At 41.1% G+C, this 20101-nt stretch overlaps 1 protein-coding gene across 1 annotated transcript in view; it reads right to left on the bottom strand.

Moving 5' to 3' along the window:
• VTCN1 (V-set domain containing T cell activation inhibitor 1) overlaps positions 1-20101 on the bottom strand; it is a 72554-nt gene that overhangs the window by 20303 nt on the left and 32150 nt on the right. The window contains exon 2 of the mRNA XM_069602102.1: positions 8646-8710. Within this exon, the coding sequence (XP_069458203.1) occupies positions 8646-8710 (65 nt within the window). The remainder of the gene's footprint in view (positions 1-8645; positions 8711-20101) is intronic.

Raw genomic sequence — 20101 nt, forward strand, 5'->3', positions numbered from 1 at the left:
CCTGGAAAATTCCAGGGATGGAGGAGCCTAGAAGGCTATAGTCCGTGGGGTCACAAAGAGTCGGACACGACTAAGCGACTTCACTTTCACTTTCTGGGTATGTCTGTGAGGATGTTTCTGGGGGAGTGCTTTTTCAGATTTTGAGCCTGCCTATTTTTAGGCTAGAACTACACCATCTGATCTTCTGGGTCTCACACTTTTGGACTCAGACTGGAACTGAATTATCTGGGTCTCCAGCTTGCTACGGAGAAGGCAATGGCATCCCACTCCAGTACTCTTGCCTGGAAAATCCCATGGATGGAGGAGCCTGGTGGGCTACAGTCCATGGGGTCGCTAAGAGTCAGACACGACTGAGCGACTTCACTTTCACTTTTCACTTTCATGCATTGGAGAAGGAAATGGCAACCCACTCCAGTGTTCTTGCCTGGAGAATCCCAGGGACAGGGGAGCCTGGTAGGCTGTCATCTATGGGGTTGCACAGAGTCAGACACGACTGAAACAACTTAGCAGCCAGCTTGCTAACCACAGATCTTAGGACTTCTCAAAGTCCACAATCATGTGAGCCAATTCTTTCTAAATATCACTGTCTCTCTCTCTCTCTCGCCTCCTCCCTATATCCCCCCGTCACACACACATACCCGCACCTACCCTAATGGTTCTGTTTCTCTGGAGAACCCTGACTGATAAATTTTGGTACTGAGAAGCGGGGGTGCTGCTATCATAAGTACCTAATAAGCATATGGAGGAAGTTTTGAAACTAGGTAATGGGTGGAGGCTAAAAGAGCTTTAAGGTGTGTGCTAGAAATGTGAATATTAAGGTCCATGTGGTGACGTCTCAGATGGGAAATGAGGAACACATTATTGGAAACTGGAGGAAAAGCAGTCCTTGTTAGAGGGTGGCACAGAACTTGGCTGAACTGTGTTCTAGTGTTTTGTAGAAGGTAAAACTTGTGAGCCATAAAATTGGATACTGAGCTGAGGAGATTTCTAAGCAAATTGTTGAAAGAGTGGCTTGGTTATTCCTGACTGCTTATACTAAAATATGGGAAAGGAGAAAGATGAATTGAAGAATAAATTGTTAAGCAAAAAGGATCCATAACTGAGATTTAGAAAATTCTCAGCCTATCAGTATTGCAAAAAATGAGAAGACTGTTCTGAAGATAGCACTCAGGACGTGGGTGAACATCCATTTGATAAGGAGATGATATGTATGACTCATGGATTTTAATAGCCACCACAACAGAAGCCAGGAATAGAGATAGGATTATATATTGCCAGCTTGGTACAGAAAAAACCAAAGGGTATAGAAAAGTGAGACAAAATGAAGGAAGGCTACCAGACTTCTTGGATCCTACAGGAAGACCAGACCACAGTGCTATTCAGCTCTATGCTTCAACAGGCCAGGGGACCTCTCTTGGAACTACTCAGCATATGGTATTTCGTCATGGCAACCTGAGCAAACTAAGACAAGTGCCTAGTGCTATTTCTACAGAGAAAAATAATGTTTGTTGAGTGAACGAATAAATGAATGAATGAAAATCAGTTGAAATCAAGACACTGTTTGAAATAATGATTCTGTCCAAAGTGATTGTAGGAGTAAGGAACATTTGGCAAGATTATCCCATCTAAATTTTGGGGAAATATGAGTCAGTGAAAAATAGAAAAAGCAATGAAAATACACCATGATTCTCAATAAAATCATAAAGCAAATGTAACTATTTTAGAGCAAGGGTAAATTTGATTGTCGTTTATAAAGTCCCATTAAAGTTGAATTGAAAAATTACTTTTTAGAAAAAGTACATGATTAGCACAATTTATGGAGAGAATGAAATGGTAATGACTTATCATAGTTCAGTAATTATGTTACCAAATTAATTTTAATGTGTTGGCCTTGAGCCCACAGGTGGAGAATTTGTTGAAATATCTCTTAGAAAATGTAATGATTAAAACTAGGCAGCTGTGGAGTGCCCCAGGGACTCACCGCCAGCTCTAGCTCATTTAAGGTTGCATTAAAGATGTGGCAGATGAAATGAGTGCAGTGTTGATTAAATCCCCCCCTCCTTGTAGCAAATCAAGGAGGAATAAAAGCCAGTGAGAATTTTAAAAACCCTGAGGACCTTAGGCATTGCTTTTGCACCCAGAAAGCAATCAATAAATACTTATTTGTTAGGTGAATAAATGATGGTTACAAGTGATAAAATGAAATTTAATTTGCAAGCAATACCATACAAATATTGCTTCTCTCAAAAAGAAATCTGTTTTCAATTTGGCCAACAAATATTGGTTCAAGGAGCTATGTTCTAGGAACCACAGTCTGGTCTAATGTGACTCTCCAGGTCTCTTAAACACTAGGGGCTCTTGTGTGGCTGGTTGAGGGTAAAATGACTTTAAGAGACGGTTAGAGTTTTGTATTTTTAACTCTGTTAAACAGGCATGGGTTTTAAGAATTCCACTGGTCTCTTAAGATTCCATCAAACCTCTTTAAAGTCAGAAGCCCCAACCACTCACTGAAAATGAATTCTCTAGCTCCTGAGGGCTAATTACTACCACAGCTCTGGTCTGCATGCAAAATCAGGATTGTCAGAGGGCAGCAAGCTGAAATTGGGGTCTTTCTGTTTTCACATGGATGGGCACTATTTAACTGCCATCTGCAGTAGGAGCAGGAATCTCTTGGAAAGTGGGGATATAGGTAACACAAGGCAGGGATTCTTTTTTTTTCAATTTATTTTTAATTGGAGGATAATTGCTTTACAGTGTTGTGTTGGTTTCTGTCGCACAGCAAGGTGAATCACCCATTAAGTGTTAATCGTTCAGTCGTGTCCCACTCTTTTGCAACCCTATGGACTGTAGCCCACCAGGCTCCTCTGGCCATGGAATTCTCCAGCCAAGAATACTGGAATGGGTAGCCATTCCATTCTCCAGGGGATCTTCCTGCCCCAGGGATTGAACCCAAGACTCCTCCACTGCAGGCAGATTCTTTACCATTTGAGCCATCAGGGAAACCTTGAATCAGCCATAAGTATACATATAATCCCGTCCCTCTTGTGCCTGCCACCTGCCCACCCCACACCCTGAATCCCACCCCTCTAGGTTGTCACAGAGCACCAGGCTGAGCTCAAGGCAAGGATTCTTTATAGAAATTATGATTCTGGGATGCCCAATACCACTGGATGAAACCTCGGAAAATGAACTTTCCTTTGAAATGACTCAGTAAGTTCTGTGACTTTCAATAGCATAGAGAGCATCTCAGCATCCACTGCAGCCAGCTGTCTGGATGGGCACCATAGCACATGGTGGAAGTGTGGAAACACATAGGTTTAAGCCTGCACTGCTGGCACCCGGGGAAGCACCTGTCAGTGCCACTCTTGCCAGAGAAGAGGGCAGGGTGGAGGAGAACAGTTGCTTTGTGAGAAAACATTAGAAAGGATGCTGGGCCAGGCTAGTGAAAGGAGCAATGTAGGGAAGCAGGTTGGGCTCCAAAAATCACTGCAGATGGTGACTGCAGCCATGAAATTAAAAGATGCTTGCTCCTTGGAAGAAAAGCTATGACAAACCTAGATAGTGTATTAAGAAGCAAAGAGATCACTTTGCCCACAAAGGTCCGTATGGTCAAGACTGTGGTTTTTTTCAGTAGTCATGTATGGCTGTGAGAGCTCGACCATAAAGAAGGCTGAGTGCTGAAGAATTGATGTTTTTGAACTGTGGTGTTGGAGAAGACTCTTGACAGACTCTTGGACAGCAAGGAGATCAAACCAATCCATCCTAAAGGAAATCAGTCCTGAACATTCATTGCAAGGACTGATGCTGAAGCTGAAGCTCCAATACTTTGGCTACCTGATGCAAAGAACAGAGTCACTGGAAAAGACCCTGATGCTGGCAAAGATGGAAGACCAAAGGAGAAGGGAGTGGCAGAGGATGAGATGGTTAGATAGCATCACTGACTCAATGGACATGAATCTGAGCAAACTCCAGGAGAGAGTGAAGGACAGGGAAGCCTGGTGTGCTGCAGTCCATGGGGTCACAAAGTCAAACATGACTTAGGAACTGAACAATAGAGAAGCAGCAGCAGAGCCTGGCGTGTAAGAACAGGTATCAAGTTGTGGGTGATCAAGTCCCAGCTCTGCCACTTATTGGATATGAGACCTGGGCAAGTTTTCTATTTTCTCTATTCCATAATTCTTTTCATCTGTAAAATGGGGATGCTAATAGTAGTAGCTCCCTCAGAGGGTCCCTGAAAGGACTAAATGATACAGTGTAAGTAAACAGCTTAGCATGGTACCTGACTTGCCATGTGTTGAACCTTAAATCAATGATATTGATGACCATTATTAGTTAGAATCATTTAGAAAGATTGCAGATCAGTACACCAGGAGGAAAGAAATATTTTACTAAATGCTTGCAGTGACTCAGTTTAAGCCGGATAACAACCTTGAGATGTAGGAATTATATTGTTCTACCCATTTTATGAATAGGGTAAAGAAGCTCTGTGGGATTAAATGGCTTGCCTAAAGCCCTACATCTAGCTAATAGTGGAGCCAGCATCAAACTCAGTCTTGTCTGAGTTTTTCCTAAGCCTGAAAGTGAAAAGTTGTTCAGTGGTGTCCAACTCTTTCCAGTCCATGGAATTCTGTAGGCCAGAATACTGGAGCGGGTAGCCATTCCTGTCTCCAGCAGATCTTCTCGACCCAGGAATCAAACCGGGGTCTCCTGCATTACAGGTGGATTCTTTACCAGCTGAGCTACCAGGGAAGCTCTAAGTCTGTATTCCTTCTATCACATTTTGCTGATATCCAGGGCCAGACTGAGATATGTGGAGAGCCTACCCACAAAAACAATATCCCTTCCTCATGTAAAAATAAAAACAATTAAAAACCTTAAAAGAAGTATAAGAAAGGTCAACATCTATTTAATTTCCCAGATAACTCCAGTGAAAAAAATAATATGTATCAATTTCTTTCTAAACCCCTTCAATGTTTGTGTTTTGGTGCCAGAAGCACATGCCTTATTGTTTTATCCAGTGACCAAAGATGGGGCATCATTAGGAGGGAGTGTCCTGTGACTTCCTGTCCAGGATTTCCTAACTTCAGAGGAATTGCCTGGTGTGGCCAGGAAATTGTTCAAGTTTTAGGAGGTGCTGTGTGAATGCATTAATAATAGCAAATTATTAATGGCACTGATGGTATCAATGTAAACAATAATAGCAGCCATTTATTATACATATGTGTCTGGCACTTTATAAACACTTTCTCATTTAATTCCCACAATGACTCTCACTATTTTACCAGTGAGGTTCTAGAAAGTTAAGTTACATCCCAAAGGATACACAGTGTTATCCTTGCGATTAAAGCAACTCCGATCTCTAAGTGTTTCTACCACACAGAGCTGTTCAAAGTTACCCAGGGGGTGAGTGATAGCACAGAGACTAGCAGAGTATAGTCAGGGGCCTTTCCACTGCATCTCCCTCCTTCTTAAAGGGTCATCCATGAAGGCTGCCCTAAAACCAGCCTGATGGAAGCTGCTCAGCCTCTCTTCCCAACCAACCACCTCAAATGCATTTGGGGTCCATATTTAGAGTTTAGAAGGAGTGGAATGCTGGAATGCCAATGAGAAGGTGGCCTATACAGCCTCAGGAAAGTTACAAAGAAATGGATTTTTTTTCTGTATTTAGAAATATCTTTATCATCTGTGGTCTCAGGAATAATGCCTGCAAGGTACACCAGAAAACATCCTTCTGTGTTACAGCTCTGCATGAGTATCATGGGTATAGGGCAATGGGTGGGAGTGTGGGTTCTGGAAGCAAATGTCAGGATTTGAAATGCAATTATGTGTTTGTGCCTAGTTGCTAGCTGTGTGCAACTTTACACAAATTTCTAATCAGTACATAGTAATATTTATCTATTTGTTGTGAGTTGTAAATCAGATAATATATGCAAAGTTATTTGGCACCATGAGGCGAACACAAAAAAGATTTGAAAAATATCACCACCACCACCACCACCACCACCACCATCATCTACCTAATGCTGTTTGCTTAATTTCATTGTCTAGTATATTAATCCAGCTAACATTTTATCTAACTCATTTAAAGTGTGGTAATGTCATGCTCTCAGGCACCAGTTTTGGTTCTTTTAATATAGGCAATTGAGAAAAAGCCAACTAAATAGTGTTAAACTAATAAACAGTCCATTTAATCCAAAATAACCGGCTTTTACTTTATGAGGTAGAAAGAAGGCAGAAAACCTTTCATTGGTGGTAGGGTTTTAATACTATTGGTAGCTCATGGCTGAACTGAGTGAACTGTAACTTCTGTCTATGTATTTACCCCTCCATGCCTCTGTCCACTTGTCTATTCAAAAAACACTTAAGAGTTTTCTTTGTATTCAAGGAACTGTCGCTACACGTTTGAGATCTGGTTCCCTGACCAGGGATCAAACCCAGCCCCCTCTACACTGGAAACTCAGAGTCTTAGCCACAGGACTACCGGGGAAGTCCCCGTCTTTCATATAGAATGTACTATTCTGTGTCTTGCTCTGTCGTTCAACATTATGTTTCTCATTTGAAAACATACGTCTCTCAGCCACCAGGAAATAAAAGTTAAAATCACAGCAGTATTCCACAATATCCAGTGTTGGTGAGGACGAGACACACTGGGTCCCTCATACACCTCTGGTTAAGAATGACTTGGTAAATCACTTTGGAAAACAAAATGGTAGTATCTACTGGGATCTATTTATTGGCTTTCTGGACATACTGTTTTGTGAAGTGCTTATTTTAAGATACTAGAAAAAGAATTAAAAGTTAGCAACAGCTAGGTCCTACTGTATAGCAAAGGGAATTATATCCAGTCTACTGGTTTAAACCATAGTGGAAAATAATTTTTTTTTTTAAAAAAAGAATGTACATATGTGTATAGCTGAGTCACTTTACTATGCAGCAGAAATTAGTACAACATTATAAATCAACTTCAACAAAGATTTTTTAAATAAAAAAGAACTTAAATGGATCATTACTTTTTAAAAAAGAATTAAAAGACAGCAAAACAAAGCAGGAAGAAGAACATTAATAAAGATAAAAGCTAGAATTAATTAAATAAGGAAATCAGAGAAAGTAAAAATAAAACCAAAACCAAAACCTGATTCCTTCAAAACTACTATAAAGCTAATTAACACCTTATAAATCTATTTTAAGATGACAGAGGGTTTGGGGAGAAAGAGCACCCAAGATTAGGAATAGGAAGAGATAAGATAAAGAGAAAATAAATTATAAAAGAACATTAGAATAAAACAGGCTAGTGAGCTCAGAAACAGATCCATACACATTTGGATGCTTGATTTATGATAAAAATAACACTAATGAGAAGTGAGGGAATGATAGTGTCTTGACCCATCTTAACCACCGTCTTTGCCCGTGCACAACATTTTTCTAGATGGTTGTAGATATAAATGTGAGAGGTTAAATGTTAAAGCTTCCACAAGATAACCTAGAAGAAAATATTTATGACCTTGGAATAGGTAGACATCTTAAACAAATTGCTTACAAAAAGTTACTGGTATAAAGATAAAGATAAATTGGACTGTGTTAAAATTAGGAACTTCACTCATTGAAAGACATCAATAAGACAGTGAAAAAGCAAGCCAGAGAGTAAAAGAGATTTCTCAATACATATAACAAAATTGCACTCAGCATATAATTCCTACATATCAAAAAGAAAAAGATAACCCAATAGAAAAATAGATGAAAGACAAAATACACATTTTTATTGATAAAGAAAATGGAAAAAGATGTTAATATCTTCTCTAGGCAAACACATCTACAAATGAATGAGTTTTATTCATTTAGGCCTTGTGATTACTATTTAGTGGCAGCACACACAATGGAGGAAAGTGACAGAGAGAAAAGACAGCTGGAACTATAAGAACTAAAGTTATCAATTGACAGCTTTGGCCACAGTCTAAGTTAAAATAAATGTGTTGGCCTGAGTCAGGCGCTTCAAGGGAAATGAAGCAAATGACTTGCTTCAGAGAGGACAGCTGCTGGTCTAACTCACTCAGTGTCTTAATCTGGCATCCATAATAGATGCTCCTGAGACGTGGCCTACACAGAAGAGAGGACTGTTCCTGCAACTGAGATCATTTGACTGCCTTTGGAAAGTCACCATCCATGCCACAATGACGTCTGTTTCCCACATGGAACAGCAATTATGACCACTAAGTATTCTGTTTAAGAACGCTGTGTTTGAAGACTTGATATTCTTCAACACTTCAGCTGAAGCCCCACTGCAAAGGAATCATCTACTCAGGTCAACTGTTGATAGAATGGCTCAGCCAAGGCACTTAGCTATGATCCCAGAATGATATCTTCAGCACTGTCTGGTGAAGAGAACAGTCTGAGAGACATTGCATTTGATTCTCTCAACTACCTGGTGATGAAGATGTTATTTCTTCCCCATCATATGTGAGGGAACTGAGGTCTGGGGAGTTAAATGACTAAAGGACAGAGAACACAGTCAATAAGTAGAAGAACCAGGGCTCTCCTCTGAGGTTTTCTGGGTTCAGGCCCTGTGTTCTTGCCATTTTACACATTAAATGATTAGGGACTTACTGATGAGCAGCGGATGGATTGTGGTAATGCAGGAAATCACATACCTGAAATACCAAAACCGATGATAAATGCAATTGCTCCAGCCAGAATAATGATGATGCTAATAATGCTATGGAGAGAGAAAGAAACAGGAAATTACTTCTTTATTCCACTTTGCTGCTTTGCAACCTGGGCTCATACCTGCCCTTTGTAAGAGGTACCATATAAAGACTCTCAACTTTTTCTTCAAAATATGTCCTTTCCTAGAAATAGGTGCCTTAGAAAGGGATCTCCACAATTCCATCCTCGGCCCCCTGGGTGCTGGGATAGATTAAAGGAGTGGCCTTTTGTCTGACTATGTGCATCGTCTTACTTTCCTATTTCCAGATCAGTGAAGATCAGACACAAAGACTGCTGGGGAAAACCCAATGGCATTTCTGTAATGCCAGGTGCCACTTGAGGGAGACTAGTTCAATCCTTAGCCCACCCTGAGCATTACTGCATCCCTTATTACATCATTAATCTATCTGTTTGTCTCCCTCCATAGACTTTAAACTCCACTAAGGACAGCGGTCATATCTTTGCTTTGTACCCACCAGTCCACTTCACTCTGTAGATCCTCACTGAGAGTTTATTTTATTAAAACAGTAAGAAGTTTATTACAGAGAGCTTAGGAAATACAGATAAGCAAAAATAAGACAATGAAGTCACTTGAAACTCCACCATCCAGACATAACAACTGGTAACTTCTTGATATGTATCTTGCCAGTTTTCAATGAGCAGATTAATAAATGATGTTTAGGAAGTAAACAAATAAAGAAATACTACTTACATTTACTGAGTGCTAGAATTATGTCACAGACATGTTGTTTTAGGCACCATTTATGGACTATGTCATTTATCCATAAGGTTATCATGTGATAACCTTATGAGGTAAACAAACGTGTCTCCGTTTTACAGATGAAGACATGACAGAGGGATGGTAAGCTTCTTCCCTAAATTCACATGGTTGGTAAGTGGCAGAGCTTGGATTAGACTCTGTCTCGAGAATCTGCACTTGACTACTTCCTACACTGCCAGGGATGGGGGTTCAAGATGGGGTGTGTCCCTCCTCTTTGCCCAGAGGAACCCATTAGGGGATACCAGCTTGAGCTGCTGAGAGTGACTCAGACAGAACAGAAGGTGCAGGTCAGAGCTGGCGTGGTGGCAAAGCAGTCCCTGGGAAGCTTGCCCAGTGCTGCCTGCTCCGGTGCACAAGTCATCAGGCAGGTGTCCTCCACCACAGTCTCATTGCTGCCAACTCACACGTTCCCTGCACCCACACTGATGTTATGCAATAGGCAGGACAAAAGAGAGGCACAGGGAGGCAAAGAATGATGCTATAGAGAGAGAAGGGAAGCACAGGGCATTTTACTTGCTGCCCTGAATAGGCTCATTGTACCCAGCTCCCCTCAGCTCAGGGATGGGCCCACCAGAGAGAAACGATAGACTCACAAGGAACAATTTGAGTAAACAGTTCCCCTAGAGGTTAAGCCCTCATGAGGTACAGCCATGGGGACAACAATTGAATAAGCAAAATGATCACTAGGACTGACAAGGTATCTGCAGTTGATTCCAAGAAGAGACCACATTTGACCACTGCCCCCTTTCTTTACACACCTAGGTGTGGCCTCAAATATTATTGGTCCAAGTGTGTGAGAATAGCTCAACAAACTCATAGCAAGAGGTACTGTCTGGCTTTCTGACTACTGAGCTGGACAGAGAGGACTTGCATTTGTGACCTGAATCACTTACCTTGGGTGAATTACTTTGTCTCTCTGAGACTCAGTTTCTTTATCTTTAAAATGGGAATAGGATTAGTGAATTAGAAGATAGAATGGTAGAAATAAATGAATCAGAGAGGAAAAAGAAAAATGAATTAAAAGAAATGAAGACAATCTCAGAGACCTCCAGGACGGTGTTAAATGCCCCAACATTCGAATCATAGGAGTCCCAGAAGAAGAAGACAAAAAGAAAGACCATGAGAAAATCCTTGAGGAGATAATAGTTGAAAACTTCCCTAAAATGGGGAAGGAAATAATCACCTAAGTCCAAGAAACCCAGAGAGTCCCAAACAGGATAAACCCAAGGCGAAACACCCCAAGACACATATTAATGAAATTAACAAAGGTCAAACACAAAGAACAAATATTAAAAGCAGCAAGGGAAAAACAACAAATAACACAACAAGGAGATTCCCATAAGGATAACAGCTGATCTTTCAATAGAAACTCTTCAGGCCAGGAGGGAATGCCAAGACATACTTAAAGTGATGAAAGAAAATAACCCACAGCCCAGATTACTGTACCCAGCAAGGATCTCATTCAAATATGAAGGAGATATCAAAAGCTTTACAGACAAGAAAAAGCTGAGAGGATTCCACACCACCAAATCAGCTCTCCAACAAATTGTAAAGGATATTCTCTAGACAGGAAACACAAATAGGGTGTATAAACCCGAACCCAAAACAATAAAGTAAATGGCAATGGGATCATACTTATCAATAATTACCTTAAACATAAATGGATTGAATACCCCAACCAAAAGACAAAGACTGGCTGAATGGATACAAAAACAAGACCCCTATATATGTTGTCTACAGAGACCCACCTCAAAACAGGGGACACATATAGACTGAAAGTGAAGGGCTGGAAAAAGATATTCCATGCAAATAGAGACCAAAAGAAAGCAGTACTCCTGATGAGCAATACTCATATCAGATAAAATAGACTTTAAAGCAAAGGCTGTGAAAAGAGACAAAGAAGGACACTACATAATGATCAAAGGATCAATCCAAGAAGAAGATATAACAATTATAAATATATATGCACCCAACATAGGAGCACTGCAATATGTAAGAGAAATGCTAACAAGTATGAAAGGGGAAATTAACAATAACACAATAATAGTGGGAGACTTTAATACCCCACTCACACCTAAGGATAGATCAACTAAACAGAAAACTAACAAGGAAACACAAACTTTAAATGACACAATAGACCAGTTAGATCTAATTGATATCTGTAGGACATTTCACCCCAAAACAATGAATTTCACCTTTTTCTGAAGTGCACACGGAACCTTCTCCAGGATAGATCATATTCTGGGCCATAAATCTAGCCTTGGTAAATTCAAAAAAATTGAAATCATTCCAAGCATCTTTTCTGACCATAATGCAGTAAGATTAGATCTCAATTACAGAAGAAAAACTATTAAAAATTCCAACATATGGAGGCTGAACAACACGCTGCTGAATAACCAACAAATCACAGAAGAAATAAAAAAGAAACCAAAATATGCATAGAAATGAATGAAAATGAAAACACAACAACCCAAAACCTGTGGGACACTGTAAAAGCAGTGCTGAGGGGAAAGTTCATAGCAATACAGGCATACCTCAAGAAACAAGAAAAAAGTCAAATAAATAACCTAACTCTACACCTAAAGCAACTAGAAAAGGAAGAAATGGATAACCCCAGAGTTAGTAGAAGGAAAGAAATCTTAAATATTAGGGCAGAAATAAATGCAAAAGGAAAGAGACCATAGCAAAAGTCAACAAAGCCAAAAGCTGGTTCTTTGAAAGGATAAATAAAACTGACAAACCATTAGCCAGACTCATCAAGAAACAAAGGGAGAAAAATCAAATCAATAAAATTAAAAATGAAAATGGAGAGATCACACAGACAACACAGAAATGCAAAGGATCATAAGAGACTACTATCAGCAATTATATGCCAATAAAATGGACATCGTGGAAGAAATGGACAAATTCTTAGAAAACTACAACTTTCTAAAACTGAACCAGGAAGAAATAGAAAATCTTAACCTACCCATCACAAGCACGGAAATTGAAACTGTAATCAGAAATCTTCCAGCAAACAAAAGCCCAGGTCCAGACGGCTTCACAGCTGAAGTCTACCAAAAATTTTGAGAAGAGCTAACACCTATCCTACTCAAACTCTTCCAGAAAACTGCAGAGGAAGGTAAACTTCCAAACTCATTCTATGAGGCCACCATCACCCTAATACCAAAACCTGACAAAGATGCCACAAAAAAAGAAAGCTACAGGCCAATATCACTGATGAACATAGATGCAAAAATCCTTAACAAAATTCTAGCAATCAGACTCCACAACACATTAAAAAGATCATACACCATGACCAAGTGGGCTTTATCCCAGGGATGCAAAGATTCTTCAATATCTGCAAATCAATCAATGTAATACACCACATTAACAAATTGAAAAATAAAAGCCATATGATTATCTCAATAGATGCAGAGAAGGCCTTTGACAAAATTCAACATCCATTTATGATAAAAACTCTCCAGAAAGCAGAAATAGAAGGAACATACCTCAACATAATAAAAGCTGTATATGACAAACCGACAGCAAACATTATCCTCAATGGTGAAAAATTGAAAGCATTTTCCCTAAAGTCAGGAACAAGACAAGGGTGCCCACTTTCACCACTACTATTCAACATAGTTTTGGAAGTTTTGGCCACAGCAATCAGAGCAGAAAAAGAAAGAAAGGGAATCCAAATTGGAAAAGAAGGAGTAAAACTCTCACTGCATATGACATGATCCTCTACAGAGAAAACCCTAAAGACTCCACCAGAAAATTACTAGAGCTAATCAATGAATATAGTAAAGTGGCAGGATATAAAATCAACACACAGAAATCCCTTGCATTCATATACACTAATAATGAGAAAATAGAAAGAGAAATTAAGGAAACAATTCCATTCACCATTGCAACGAAAAGAATAAAATACTTAGGAATATACCTACCTAAAGAAGCTAAAGACCTATATATATAAAACTATAAAACACTGGTGAAAGAAATCAAAGAGGACACTAATAGATGGAGAAATATACCATGTTCATGGATTGGAAGAATCAATATAGTGAAAATTAGTATACTACCCAAAGCAATCTATAGATTCAATGCAATCCCTATCAAGCTACCAACGGTATTTTTCACAGAGCTAGAACAAATAATTTCACAATTTGTATGGAAATACAAAAAACCTTGAATAGCCAAAGCAATCTTGAGAAAGAAGAATGGAACTGGAGGAATCAACCTGCCTGACTTCAGGCTCTACTACAAAGCCACAGTCATCAAGACAGTATGGTACTGGCACAAAAACAGAAATATAGATCAATGGAACAAAACAGAAAGCCCAGAGATAAATCCACAAATCTATGGACACCTTATCTTTGACAAAGGAGGCAAGAACATGCAATGGAGAAAAGACAATCTCTTTAACAAGTGGTGCTTGGAAAACTGGTCAACCACTTGTAAAAGAATGAAACTAGAACACTTTCTAACACCATACACAAAAATAAACTCAAAATGGATTAAAGATCTAAACATAAGACCAGAAACTATAAAACTCCTAGAGGAGAACATAGGCAAAACACTCTCTGACATACATCACAGCAGGATCCTCTATGACCCACCTCCCAGAATATTGGAAATAAAAGCAAAAATAAACAAATGGGGCCTAATTAAACTTAAAAGCTTCTGCACAACAAAGGAAACTATAAGCAAGGTGAAAAGACAGCCTTCCGAATGGAAGAAAATAATAGCAAATGAAGCAACTGACAAAGAATTAATCTCAAAAATATACAAGCAACTCCTGCAGCTCAATTCCAGAAAAATAAACGACCCAATCAAAAAATGGGCCAAAGAACTAAATAGACATTTCTCCAAAGAAGACATACAGATGGCTAACAAACACATGAAAAGATGCTCAACATCACTCATTATCAGAGAAATGCAAATCAAAGCCACAATGAGGTACCATTTCATGCCAGTCAGAATGGCTGCGATCCAAAAGTCTACAAGCAATACATGCTGGAGAGGGTGTGGAGAAAAGGGAACCCTCTTACACTGTTGGTTGGGAATGCAAACTAGTACAGCCACTTGGAGAACAATGTAGAGATTCCTTAAAAAACTGGAAATAGAACTACCACATGACCTGGCAATCCCACTGCTGGGCACACACACCGAGGAAACCAGAACTGAGAGACACGTGTACCCCAGTGTTCGTCACAGCACTGTTTATAATAGCCAGGACATGGAGGCAACCTAGATGTCCATCAGCAGATGAATGGATAAGAAAGCTGTGGTTCATATACACAATGGAGTATTACTCAGCCATTAAAAAGAATACGTTTGAATCAGGTCTAATGAGGTGGATGAAACTGGACCCTATTATACAGAGTGAAGTAAGCCAGAAAGAAAAACACCAATACAGTATATTAACGCACATATATGGAAGTTAGAAAGATGGTAATGATAACCCTGTATGCGAGGCAGCAAAAGAGACACAGATGTATAGAACAGTCTTTTGGACTCTGTGGGAGAGGGAAGAGGGTGGGATGATTTGGGAGAATGGCATGGAAACATGTATAATATCATATGAAACGAATTGCCAGTCCAGGTTTGATGCATGATACAGGATGCTTGGGGCTGGTGCACTCGGACGACCCAGAGGGATGGTATGGGGAGGGAGGAGGAAGAGGGGGTTCAGGATGGGGAACACGTGTATACCTGTGGTGGATTCATGTTGATGTATGGCAAAACCAATACAATATTGTAAAGTAATTAACCTCCAATTAAAATAAATACATTTATATTAAAAAATAATAATACAGTGGGAGTAGGAGTAATTCCTGCTCCATCTGTTATAAAAATATTACAATTTGAAGTGTGCCCCTCCCTACTCATATTTTGAAGTCCTAACCCCCAGGACCTAAGAATGTGATTTTATTTGGCAATAGTCATTGCAGATGTGATTAGTTAAGATGAAATCATACTGGAGTAGTGCTGTGCTTAGTTGCTAAGTCATGTCCAACCCTTTGCAACCCCATGGACTGTAGTCTGCCAGGCTCCTCTGTCCATGGTGATTCTCCAGGCAAGAATACTAAGTGGGTTGTCATGCCCTTCTTCAGGGAATCTTTCCAACCCAGAGATCAAAGCCAGGTCTCCCGCATTGTAGGTGGATTCTTTACTGTCTGAGCCACCAGGGAAACCTGCACTGGAATAGGGTAGGCCCTAATTCCATATGACTGGTGTAATCCCTTCTCCAGTGGATCTTCCTGACCCAGGAATTGAACTGGGGTCTCCTGCATTGCAGGAAGATTCTTTACCAGCTGAGCTACCAGGGAAACCCCTGGAGTAGGGTGGGCCCTAATTCAACATGACTGGTGTCCTTATATAAAGGGGATATTTGGACACAGACACTCACAAGGAAAACAGCATGTGAAGATGAAAGCGGAGATCTAGAAGCCAAGGAACACCAAAGATTGCCAACTAATACCAGAAGCTAGGGGTGAAGCCTGAACAGATTCTTCTCATGGCCCTTAGGAGGAACCACCCAGACTGCTAGTCTCCAAAACAGTGAGGCAATATTTTTTTTCTGCTGCTACCCAACTTGTGGTATTTTGTTACAGCAGCCCTAGCTTTGATCTTGTTTTAAGATCAAAATGGGCAATGATTGTTGCATATTCCATACAGGGCTATTCATATGTTTCTTTTTTACTGTAAAAAAAATTACCACTGGCTATTTACTGCATGCTTATTATTAAAAGCTATGACTTAAATCTGGAGAATAACCCAACTGGTAATAACAAAAATATCATAAGTATTTCGATATATCAAAAAGAGCATGTAGTAGGCTTGGTGCTAAACATTCAGTGTACATTTTCTCATTTGTTTGAATGATCAGGTCCTGGTCTCCTTAATTTCTCTCGTATTCCTCCATTTCTGTCCCCACTGCTCCTGGTCACCACCATGTCTCAGTGGCATCATTGCAACACTCTCCTGACAGCCCTGCTTTTAGACTAAACCTTGCTAACCCATGCTTCACCTGGCCAGAATCAGTGGTGACTTCAGAATTTTTTATTATGTATTTATTTCTGTATTTATTTCTGGCTGCACGGAGTCTGTTGCTGCGCACAGACTTCTTCCAGTTGGGGCAAGTGGGGGCTCCTCTCCAGTTGCAGCACACAGGCTTCTCACTGTGGTGCCATGGCTTCTCCTGTTGCAGAGCGCGGGCTCGAGGCATGCAGGCTTAGGAGCTGTGGTGCTCAGGCTTAGCTGCTCCACAGCACGTGGGATCTTAGTCCTCAGACCAGGGACCTGCGTTGGCAGGTGGATTCTTAACCACTGGACCACCAGGGAAGTCCCAGAATTTCTATATGAGTGTGGCTTAGGGGAGATGACCTAGTCGAAGTGGGGCTGAGGGTGATTCTGAGGCAGTATAATGCTGTAATCACGGCACGGTTTCTGGGTCCAGCCTGAACAGGTTCACATCCCAGCACCACTAGGTACTAACTGCGGACCTTGTTTCCATTCCTTCTTGTGAAGAGCGAGATGACACATTTTAAAAGATCACCTAGAACAGATCCACACAGGAAGCTTTAAGCGATATTAACTATTGCCATTCTTGTTTTCCTTCTGTGGTTATATAACAAGCACAGGTTTCTAACTAAGTATACATTTCCTTGATGGTGCCAATGGAAATGCTTGTGAGGACCACCTGTTGCTTAGCTACAGAGCTACTGGTCAGAATGACTACAAAACTAATCATACTAGTCCTGTGCTTAAAACTTCAAGTGCCTTTCCATCTCCCTCATGGTAAAAATCCACTTTGTGATATAGATAACATGGCCTTCCAAAGGGAGCCTTAACCCTCTCTCCAGCTTTGCTGCTTCCCACACTGCCCCTGGCATCCTGCACTCCAGACCACCCTTCCAGCCCACTGGGCCATCACAGACCTCCCTGCCACAGGCCTACCCTCTCTAACAAGGGGAGTGGACAACAGAGACACTGAATAGATACCTGGACACTCACCAGCAGGGAGGGGACAGTGGAGATTGTACATCATAGTCAGAGCAGCTGAGCCCATCTCCCTCACCCCCAGGCCCACATGCTTCCTCTGCAGTGGAAGCAGAGCCCTGCTGTCTGTCAGCAGGTTCCCTCTCTAAGCAGAAATCACCTTGAGGTTTGTTCTGAGCTGGTATTCCCTTGGGAAACAGCTCAACCTCCAGAGCCTTGGAAAGAGAAGCAGGAACTATCAGAGCAGCCAAATGAAATAATTCCTGTCTGCTGCTTGTTAATTTTTTAAAAAGATGAATAAAATATTTCACATAAGGTGTTCTTACATCGCTTTTTGGTTTTTACTTCCCAAGAATAATTTCTAATAACTATGCTACAGGAAATTTTTAATGCAAAACTGTGTCTTCTAACCAACTGCATTGGAACTCACAGCGCATGTTTGTTAGACTCTCTTAACAAAAAACCCCAGATGGCAGCCAGTGTCTTTGGAAGATTTGTTCACTTAATAAACATTTACTAAGTACTTCCTAAGTGCAGGACATTGTTCTGGGCACTATGGAGGAAGTAGACAGATGAAGTAAACCAAATGCCTGCCCTCAAGAACCTTACAGTAAATTGAGGTAAGACACACACACACACGCATAAAACATACACAAACATACGTTGCACACACAGGCACATATACATGCCACTGTAATAAGACATAATGTGGTGAGGGTTTCAGTGAAGAGAGGAGCAAGTTCTCACAGGAATTCTAGGAAGGTAGGAAGTTATTTTCAGGGCTTTCCTGGTGGCTCAGCTGGTAAAGAGTCCACCTGCAATATGGGACACTTGGATTCGATCCCTGGGTTGAGAGGATCCCCTGGAAAAGGGAAAGGCTACCCACTCTGGTATTCTGCCATGGAGAATTCCAGGGACTGTATATTCCATGGGGTCGCAAAGAGTCAGACACGACTGAGCGACTTTCACTTCACTTCATTTCAGGAACTGATTTAAATCTGAGAGAAATAGGGAGAATCAAAGTACATTTTCATGGACAAATTTCAAAGAAAATAAAGAGAAAGGCTTCATCCAAAAGTATGTTTAGCTAATTCATGCTAATATATACTCTGTCTCCGAGGCAGAACCAAAAAGAAAAGTTGTTTCTGCTGCACTGCACAGGGTCAGGGCCCGAGCATCATAGCACAGGGCTCTGGGCCCGCAGAGGGGAGTTTCAGGGGCTGCAGACCTCAGCCTTTCAGGAGAGGGGCCCCGCCTTGCAGGCTGGGGATCAGCATAAAACAACCACACAACCTGAGGATGGCCTCGCTTGCTCCTCTCATTTGTCTTTGCTTCAGCTGCTGGCCCTTTCTGCGGCACTTGAAAAAAATGAGGCATTTCTGTTAAGACATGCTGTGTTCCCGAGGGCTTGTAGGGGAAAAAATAGGGTTAAGGGAAGACCATTCAAAACCCATGTGACTCTGTGATCGGTCTCTTAAGAGACATAGTAATTGGTACCTTGGGAGATGACTTGGCAGCCAAAGCAGGCAGCTTAGCAGGCCCAGAAGCTGCTGCATGGAAAAATTTAAATGCACAGAAACCATTGAGTGGAAACTCCAACTTAAGGTAATATGGGGCAGTGAGGTTGTGGTAAAGGTGAGTACAGTGGCGGGAAGTGGAACCTGGGGGTGGGAGCCCCAAGTGCATGGGTTCATTTAAAATTAAAAGAAAAATAGAACAGAAAGCCATACTCAGCCCTTCCCACCGACACTGTCATTCTTTTCTGCTATTTCAGCTCCTCTCGCCTTGGAAGAATTTGCAAGTGACTCAATACTATGTCCATGTTAAACTGTATCAGTCCCCTCTTTTCCGACCACATATGAGCTAGTTGACTTTATAGATATCTATATTGCAGCAGGCAGACTATAGTCATGAGTTACCAAGAAACAAAATTGATGATTCTCTAACCCTGCAGTTTCAGAACTTCCACATAGGCAATCCCTTTGACCTAACAATCACTCCATTAAATGGAGTACCACCTCCTTCTGGCTACCAGTTCAGTTCAGTTCAGTCGCTCAGTCGTGTCCGACTCTGCAACCCCATGAATCGCAGCACGCCAGGCCTCCCTGTCCATCACCAACTCCTGGAGTTCACTCAGACTCACGTCCATCGAGTCAGTGATGCTATCCAGCCATCTCATCCTCTGTCGTCCCCTTCTCCTCCTGCCCCCAATCCCTTCCAGCAGCAGAGTCTTTTCCAATGAGTCAACTCTTTGCATGAGGTGGCCAAAGTAGTGGAGTTTCAGCTTTAGCATCATTCTTTCCAAAGAAATCCCAGGGCTGATCTCCTTCAGAATGGACTGGTTGGATCTCCTTGCAGTCCAAGGGACTCTCAAGAGTCTTCTCCAACACCACAGTTCAAAAGCATCAATTCTTCAGTGCTCAGCCTTCTTCACAGTCCAACTCTCACATCCATACATGACCACAGGAAAAACCATAGCCTTGACTAGATGGACCTTAGTCAGCAATGTCTCTGCTTTTGAATATGCTATCTAGGTTGGTCATAACTTTTCTTCCAAGCAGTAAGCGTCTTTTAATTTCATGGCTGCAATCACCATCTGCAGTGATTTTGGAGCCCCAAAAAATAAAGTCTGTC

Source organism: Ovis canadensis, chromosome 1 (genome assembly GCF_042477335.2).
Source record: "Ovis canadensis isolate MfBH-ARS-UI-01 breed Bighorn chromosome 1, ARS-UI_OviCan_v2, whole genome shotgun sequence".
Taxonomy (NCBI): domain Eukaryota; kingdom Metazoa; phylum Chordata; class Mammalia; order Artiodactyla; family Bovidae; genus Ovis; species Ovis canadensis.